This window comes from Astyanax mexicanus, chromosome 24 (assembly GCF_023375975.1).
Source record: "Astyanax mexicanus isolate ESR-SI-001 chromosome 24, AstMex3_surface, whole genome shotgun sequence".
Lineage (NCBI taxonomy): Eukaryota > Metazoa > Chordata > Actinopteri > Characiformes > Acestrorhamphidae > Astyanax > Astyanax mexicanus.
The window spans coordinates 34297501-34306810 of record NC_064431.1 but is presented as its reverse complement, the minus strand read 5'-3'; the positions used below and the strand labels follow the sequence as shown (position 1 = coordinate 34306810).

The following is a 9310-nucleotide window of genomic DNA, read 5'->3' as shown; positions in this document are numbered from 1 at the left end:
ACCCAGAGTATTACAGCGTTTACACACTATTAACACTATATACCACTATTAAACATCACCACTATTGAACTCACTGAAGGTGTTCCTGAATCTCATCCGTGTCCACAGGTGTTTGATAATAAAAGCAGCAGCTAGGCATTCTGGGACTGCTTCTACAAACATTAGTGAAAGTGTCTCAGGTGTGTCTCGGGTCATTGTCATGCTGGAAGACCCAGCTACTGTCCGTATTCAATGTTCTTACTGAGGGAAGGAGGTTGTTGGCCAAAATCTTGCAATATATGACCCCATACATCCTCCTTTCCATATGGTGAAGTCGTACACTATATTCACTAAATCACCAAAACTATTCGCTCACCATCCAGATCACTGAACTCAGGTCCTGAATCTCTGGCACTGCTTCTACAAACATTAGTGAAAGTGTCTCAGGTGTGTCTCAGGTCATTGTCATGCTGGAAGACCCAGCTACTTTCCCTATTTAATGCTCTTACTAAGGGACTGAGGTTTTTCTCTCAGGCTCTGAGGAGCTCAGTAAATTCCAGCACTGTTGTACAGTGATAGGTTGCAGCACCTGTGCAGTTGTGAAATTTACTCACTACTCGCTACTAAATATTCCACAGCCAACTGTCAGTGATATTATAACACAGTGAAAGAGACTGGGAACAACAAGCCAGTTGCAAAACGAAGTCTGACGAACATGGTACTTGTCTGACTGCACTACGCCAAGTGTGGCAAAAAGTTTGGTAGAGGGGGGATCATTATTACTATGGTGTGAGGTTGTTGTTTTTTCAGCAGCTCGATTAATTCCAGTGAAAGAAACTCTTAATTCTTCAGTAAACCAAGAGATTCTGAACCATTTCATGCTCTGAACTTGTAGTTAACTGTTGTAACAGTTTGAGGATGGTCCCTTCCTGTTCCCACATGACTACTGAACACTTGTGCACAGTGCAAGATTCACAAAGACAATGATGAGCGATGGATCCAAGATGAATTGGGATGAATTAGAGCGGAGACTGAAAGCCTGTTTATAATTACATCTTTTATGTTCTTACAGTCTGAGAAATAAAGGAAAATGAGTCATAGTGATGGTATATGGTAACTAAACACACTCTACAGCAGCAGCAGGTTGAGACCGGCCTGAAGTTTTATTTATAAAAGTCGTGTTTTGCCAAGAAATTTCAGTTTTTTCTCTGTTATATGAAAAGACAGGTTGCTGAAGAGCAGCAGAACTGTCAGAACAACTGCTAAAGAGAAAAAGAGAAAACTGTGCAGACAGCAAGATACACACACACACACACACACACACACACTATTGCTGGGTAGATTATTTCTTTGTTGCTTCTTGGTAATAAATCGTACACTGTTAAAAAGTCTGTTTTCTTTTAAATGGACCCACATTAGTAAGGAACGTGCGCTGCGGGAGGAGCAGCAGAGTTCATTTCTTATATTGGATTATTTGAGCTACAGGCATAAAAACAAAAATCGCCAAATCTTCTCCAGCAAACCGCACGCTGCTGTGGTTTTCCTTGATCTATCTGTTTATTATCTGTTATTTAGTACACCAGTGACGACTTTCTTCTTCAGGACGATTCATACAGTAGTTCTGGCTGTGAACAAATATAATCCTAATAATAATTATATTAATAATACAAATATACAAAATACATTACTCAGCCGAATATGCTAAGAATACAAATCAGTTTCACTGAATGTAAAATAGCCTTGTATTATATTTCTGTTCATATTGAAAGAGATGTTAGTTCTATTTTAAACATAAAATGAGCAATGAGAGATTTGATTGAACATATTCAGAAGGTTTCCGTTTACAGCAGATGTAATTTTTTTAGTGTCATTTTCATTCATTTCCTCAATAAAAACTTCAGACTGATATACAATTTTATATTAATGTATCTATTTCTGATCTTTCACAGCACTTTTAAGACATAATGTAGAAATAAACAGTCTGAAATACAGAGACTTTTATTTTGTTGTTTTATTTGTGTTAATGAGAGACAGAGCTAACAGTGATCTGCTTTTCTGTGATCTACTGTCTGAATTGTGGCATCAGAACTAAATAAAGGAGTAATAAATGATGAACATAAACATGAGGAAACACTGGAATGATAAAAGAAAGATAAAACAGCATCATGCACTTTTCCTCCATTACCGTTATAAATTACTGATGGAGCTCATAGTGACCGTTAGTGTCTCACTGAGGGACATTATTTTATAAACTCATATAATAACTAAATAAACAAACTTCATTATTTTCTGCAGAAATAATACAAAATTGGCCTTTAAATAAAAAAGCTGGACTGAAAATTGTGGCAGTTTTACTCTGTGGGATTCTGAATGACGATCAGGAAATAGTCCTTATCTGTGGAGAGAAAATAAAATTAAAATTAGAAATATCAGAAATCTTTTATTAAAATTTCATTTATATTGCAGCATTACTGTACATATGGATAAACACTGTATACATTTTTATTTATTACTTGAGATCTACTTTTGTTTTAAAACTGACTGCAATTAATAATATAATAATAATTTTCATTTTAAATTTGTATTTGACTTATATGCGCCCTTTAATTTCAATACATAAACAACATAAAACTGAGCTTTAAAGATCAGGAAAACATTTTTGCTCATTCCTGCACATCATAATTAATAATAAATGAATGATGAACTTTTAAACATTTTAAATGAGATCCCTTATTTCCTAATTGAGATTTGTTATGTTTACACATTCACAACATGTGATGATAATAATAATGTTCTATATATCCAGAACTGACGTAAAATAAAATGATACTGGACAAATTTAATCTCTAGTCTCTGTTAGATATTATATATTATTTAATGGGAAATGAGAACAGTATGAATTTTTTTCTTTTGCTACAAATATGATACGACGCACTTTTGTGAATGAAACACTTTGTTAAGCTAACAGATTAGTGCCAGTTCCATCAGGAAGCAAAATGCTTTCGTTGCAACCTCGTGTTTCGGGGGAAGTTGTGCTTTAGGGGGGTTCTTTCCCTGGTTGGCTAGAATAGCTATCTTCTAAATAGCTCACTAGCTAACTAATTAGTGCCAGTTTCACCAAAAGTTACACAGGTAAAAACAGGTAGGTTAAGGGGGCGGGGTTTACCTGGAGCGATCATGATCTCGTTCTTCTTGGATCGAACTCTGAGGAAGGTCAGGTCGTTCTGAGGGTCCAGGTCCCTCACTGTACTCCGAGCTTTCATCATCAGCTGATGCAGCAACCCAGCGTACTGAACCGTACTGGAGTTATCCAGAGTCGACTTAATCGGGATTCCTGAGAGAGAGAGAGAGAGACGGAGAGAGAGAGAGAGAGAGAGAGACGGAGAGAGAGAGAGAGAGATCAACTTTTCAGATAACCAATTACATAATTATATAATCCTAATCAATTATCTTAGTATACAATTTTTTGAATATACATATTTAAATGCTACTAAACACTATAGAGTGTAATACACTAAATGTGCACAATTAGTTCATCATCATCGATAGAACATAAAACCTGTGAAAGAAGATAGAGAGAGGATAGAGAGAGGAGAGAGAGAGAGGAGAGAGAGAGGAGAGAGGAGAGAGAGGATAGAGAGAGGAGAGACAGAGGAGAGAGAGAGGAGAGAGGGAGGAGAGAGAGGAGAGAGAGAGGATAGACAGAGGAGAGAGAGAGGATAGAGAGAGGAGAGAGAGAGGAGAGAGAGAGGAGAGAGAGAGAGGATAGAGAGAGGAGAGAGAGAGGAGAGAGAGAGAGGAGAGAGAGAGGAGAGAGAGAGGAGAGGAGAGAGAGGATAGAGAGAGGAGAGAGAGAGGAGAGAGAGGAGAGGAGAGAGAGGATAGAGAGAGGAGAGAGAGAGGAGAGAGAGAGGAGAGAGAGGATAGAGAGAGGAGAGAGAGAGGAGAGAGAGAGGAGAGGAGAGAGAGGATAGAGAGAGGAGAGAGAGAGGAGAGAGAGAGAGGAGAGAGAGAGGAGAGAGAGAGGAGAGGAGAGAGAGGATAGAGAGAGGAGAGAGAGAGGAGAGAGAGAGGATAGAGAGAGGAGAGAGAGAGGAGAGAGAGAGGAGAGACAGAGATGCTTTATTTGTAAAGGAAACACTGGAGGCTCAGTTTCTGTTTTCATCACATGATAAACTGGATTTTACACAAGACTCATTATTAACAGAGAGAAAGACAGATCATCACACACATTACATTTATCTACTCTTCAACCCAAACAATCACACATCGGGGCATCAGTAATTGTGTAGATGTTGTTTGTAAAGTTAAATCTGTGTAGAATTGTTTTATAGAGACGCTGTTCGGCTGATTTACCCTCTGCATTAACGATGATGATTCCCTGAACTCCCTTCTGACTCTGGATCCTCTTCAACGTCTCCTCCACTTCAGCCTAAACACACACACACATACACACACATATATATGTGTATATATACACACACATACATACATACATACATACAGTACCAGTAAAAAAAAATGGACACACCTCTTTCATTCAACGTGTTTTTTTATGATTTTTCAGGAGACTATCAGGAGTTATTTTAGTTTTATTTAATGTAGCTATAACTTTCATACATACAGTACAAACAAAAAATATATAAACGTTTAATAAACCAAACCTTTGCATTAACATTTAGTATAAATAATAATATGAGAAAACAAAACAGAGTTATGCAAACAAAAGTGCAGACTATTTAGTGAATGCATATGAACTGTTAACAAACAATTAATGATATAAAGTAAAAAGTAAATATCAAATGCAATAGAAAAGGTAAGCTTTAAAGCTTTAAAGAATACTGGGATCTTATGATATGCAGTTGTTTTACGGTGACAGATGTTTTGTGTGATTTTATTGAATACAATACTATAAGAAACATCGTAATTCCCACATCAGTGCATCCCTATGTTTAATATTTTAAATAAACCACTAAAATATTAGATTATTTAACAATATTAGGTTATATTATCTAACTAAATCTATACAACATACAACACTCAGAATAATCAATAAAACCTTTAAATAAAGAGTTTTAAAGTGATTTTAAAGCCGCTGATCCAGAATAAACTCAATATAAACATTAAAAACACTGAAGCTAAGCGAGATTAGATATAAACAATCCCTACAGCTACACACAGCTAAATACAGGACACTACAGGACACCGCCCTGTAAAAACAGCTCCTCTATATAACATATAACTAAACTCTCTCTCAGATTAATATATAATATAAACTCTGATATTAATCTGATAAATAAAGAGAAAATCTCACCATTTCTCTTTAATAGATGAGATTATTCAGATCCTCAAACAGCGGATACAGTTCAGCCCCGCGCCGCCACAGCTGATCTACACCGAGACCGCCTACTTCCTGTACACGCCCCGCCCACTTCCGGTATTACTGTAACTAAACGCGAGAGGGCGCGCGCGAGGGAGAGTAGAATTAATGGGGATCAATTAAACCAAACTCAAATTAAAAACAGAAATTAACTACTTTTTTTAGGGACGGTGTAACATTTACTCATGAAAAATTCTAACCGAAATAGCCCATAAATATATTTTTTTAAATCATTTTTAAATGTAGTTTAGTGTGTAAGAAATAGGTTTTCATCCATTTTTCCAATTTTAGTTTTTTCATCTCTGTCCCTCACAATTAGAATTACACATATATATATATATATACAATAATTTATTTATTTTCTGATTTTTCCATTTAGCATATTGAAAGTACACCCTCAGATTGGTGTTAAAAGGCACACAAATTGACAAAATGTTAGATTCACCTTTTAATTTATTTTTTTTTTTTTTTCATTTTTTCACTATATAATTGAAAAATTGTACCAAAAAAACTTCTTCTTCTCTATGGGTTTTTACTAATGGTAAAAAAAGTTTAAGTTTTATACTCAATATTCTATTTTCAAATTTAGCTTAAAACGGTTGAGGTGGAACAATTTCGTTCCACCTCATGTACCACATGTGATGCGAATGACAATAAAAATCTCCTTGAATCCTTGAAAATAAACTGTTAAACGTTACACTGACTGTAAAACCTTATTATGTATTTTTCGGATTATTCCATAGTCAAGATTAATAAATACATTTCTTTTCATCACTTTAGAAAAAATAAATAATGTGTCACACTGAGTTTTACACCCAGTTTATATTTTCGAACCTATAAACATTAGACTGACGAAAGCTAACATTTAAATTACATTTTTACAACAGTAAATGGGTTTTATATAGTAAAGTTGCTGCATTACTGCTATTACTGAAAGCTGATTAGTTGGATACAGTCTGAGCTTGTTTAATAATAAAAATGTTTATAACTAATTTAAAAGCTTAAAAGCTTTGCACAATTGCTCCACTTAAATTTATTCATTTTGGACTCACTCGCGAGCGCCCTCTAGTGGCTGAATGAACCCAGAAGACATTCTGAAGTGGGAATTCTCCTCTATAAACTCTCTCTGGTGTAGCGTCTCTGTTTAGTGCTGAACAGCGCCACCTGCTGCCCCGGAGTAACACAACCACCACAACACTGCTGAGATATCCAGCTGATCATGGTCATAATGATCTTTTTTTTTTCAATTATTTCAAAATGTTCTGTATTGTAGATTAATACTAAACCAACTATGAAGAAAAACATACAGAATTAATATTTAGTAAAAAAAAAAAAAAGTTAACAAACCAGAATATGTTTATATGTATATTTTAGATTCTTTAAAGTAGCTCCTCTTGTTTAGATGATCAGTTTTGAACATCTCTGCTGGATTTTCTCAGTCAGTTTTATGAAGTAGAGTCTCCTGGAATTCAGGCTTTCAGTTAACAGCTGTGCTGAACTCATCAAGAGTTAATTACTTGAATTTTTATATTTATATGACTTTATGACTTTTTTATAACTTTATATGAGAGTTATTTTGTGTAAAGAGCTTCATGAACATGTTTTGTACAGAACATAGACCCAGTATTCTGACTTCTAACTGTAAAAACGGGTTAAAACAGCTCTGTAAAAAATAAAGAGATCACTTCAGTTTCTGAATCAGTTTATCTGATTGTGCTATTTATAGGTTTATGTTTGAGTAAAATGAACATTGTTGTTTTATTCTATAAACTACAGACAACATTTCTCCCAAATTCCAAATAAAAATATTCTCATTTAGAGCATTTATTTACAGAAAATGAGAAATGACTGAAATAACAAAAAAGATGCAGAGCTTTCAGACCTCAAATAATGCAAAGAAAACAAGTTCATATTCATAAAGTTTTAAGAGTTCAGAAATAATCAATATTTGGTGGAATAACCCTGGTTGGTTTTTAATCACAGTTTTTTTTTCATGCATCGTGGCATCATGTTCTCCTCCACCAGTCTTACACACTGCTTTTGGATAACTTTATGCTGCTTTACTCCTGGTGTAAAAATTCAAGCAGTTCAGTTTGGTGGTTTGATGGTTTGTGATCATCCATCTTCCTCTTGATTATATTCCAGAGGTTTTTAATTTGGTAAAATCAAAGAAACTCATCATTTTTAGTGGTTCCTTATTTTTTACAGAGCTGTATGTCCCCTTTAAAGTCTACAGTGTTTGAACAGAAGTTTATCTCTGGGATGTTCGAGTGGAAAGTCTTGCTCATTTATTTTTTCTCTTTTTTCTCTCCCACTTGTTCGGTGCCTGGTTCCACCTGGACCTGCTCATCACCCTCATCATATCTAAAACATATTTTAACAGGGAGAAACGGCACGCCCTGGATTTGTTTATACAGTATTTTAGGTGGTTGTTAGGATGTGCTCTGCAGAAAACAAACAAAACTATTCTATTTCTCTTTTATTCTACTGCATGTATTTAACTCTACTCTAACATTTATCAGTCAATAATCCATAATAATATTAGAACATTACTGAAATATTCACTATTCACTGTATACCTGTAACTCTACCTCTTCACTACTTTACTTTAACTGATGCTCTCAAACACTTTATTAAGAGACAAGAAATTCAAGTAATTAACTCTTGATGAGTTCAGCACAGCTGTTAACTGAAAGCCTGAATTCCAGGTGACTCTACCTCATAAAACTGACTGAGAAAATCCAGCAGAGATGTTCAAAACTGATCATCTAAACAAGAGGAGCTACTTTATAAAGAATGCAAAATATAAAACATAATCTGTTTGTTTAACCCTTTTTTTGTTTATTAAATAACTCCATGTGTTTTTCTTCATAGTTTGGATGAGTTTAGTATTAATCTACAATACAGAACATTTTAAAATAATGAAAAAACACAGAATTTAAGGTGTTTTACACTTCTGGAAGCTTCCCAGTTGAAACAAAGGACGTTTTCTCTTTGCTGCATTCAGAGGGAGTCAACTGTGTACTATTCTTAAAAATCCACAAATAATTATATATAACATAGAGTTACACCCCAGAAAAAAGACTTTTTTTTAGTTTTTTTATGCAACAGATCTACATAGAAGCATGATACCTGTGGTTAAATCACTTGTTTCTATGCAGTATTTTTATTTTTTATGTTATGAACTTGTAAATAGAAAATATTATAAAACAAAACTTAAATAACTTCCAGGCAAAAGCTTATTGACCAACATGATCAATAAGCAAGAGCAACAGCATGATGGTTGACCAGCAAGCAAAAGTGTGAAAAGTATCTCCATTCATTACTCTGAAGAACCATGTAATTAAATTGGGATAAATGACAGAGGAAAAAAAGAACAATTAAATTCTCCATGACAACTGTTTTAATGGTGTCTGTTTTTTGTTGCTTCAGCTTATCAGCTGCTGCCATGTGGAAGCTGTTGTGTTTCTCAGCCTCCAAAACACACAAAACACCAGATATTCTTTAAAGACTGGCTGTGAATCTTCACCCCCCCAAGCTTATCTCTCAGCCCTTTACTATACGCCATGTTATTTTACAGAAAAACAACAGCACCATCACTGTAAATTAATCATTACATTAATAATTTCACAAATTTTCATTTACAAACATGCAAATTTGTTTTTGTAAAATGCATAAACTGTTTTTCTATCCTGAGAAATGCAAAATCAACAAAAGTAATAAAATGCAAAACCTTTTAAAGTTAAATTAATTTTACACTTAGAAAATATAAAATATAAAATATTTAATAATTGAAAAAGGGCACATGCTTTTAAAACATTTTAAAGACAAAATATCAAAAGTAACAATAACTTTTGTTTAAAAGAAGGTTAAAAGGTTTTCAAATAGCAACGGGAAATGTAAAATAGGGTGACAATAAAGAAATTACAGGTAATTGTAAAAATTGTGCTG

General features: G+C 34.4%; 1 protein-coding gene across 1 annotated transcript; it reads right to left on the bottom strand.

The window, feature by feature from the left end:
• Positions 1–1975: 1975 nt before the first annotated feature.
• On the bottom strand, positions 1976–5395 carry dynlrb1 (dynein, light chain, roadblock-type 1). The gene is made up of 4 exons (XM_007239905.4): positions 5294–5395; positions 4336–4411; positions 3146–3313; positions 1976–2374 (listed from the first exon to the last, which is right to left on the bottom strand). Exons 1-4 carry the CDS (start codon positions 5294–5296, stop codon positions 2331–2333), a joined length of 291 nt encoding a protein of 96 aa, XP_007239967.1. The 5' UTR covers positions 5297–5395; the 3' UTR covers positions 1976–2330.
• Between the last annotated feature and the right edge of the window lie 3915 nt (positions 5396–9310).

What these genes read in the sequence shown, in the direction of transcription:
- dynlrb1 (XM_007239905.4), bottom strand. An exon ending in CATCATCGTTAATGCAGAGG is followed by an intron (nt 3,314 to 4,335) that starts GTAAATCAGCCG and finishes TCTCTCTCTCAG; the next exon opens with GAATCCCGATTAAGTCGACT. An exon ending in CGAGATCATGATCGCTCCAG is followed by an intron (nt 2,375 to 3,145) that starts GTAAACCCCGCC and finishes TTCTCTCCACAG; the next exon opens with ATAAGGACTATTTCCTGATC.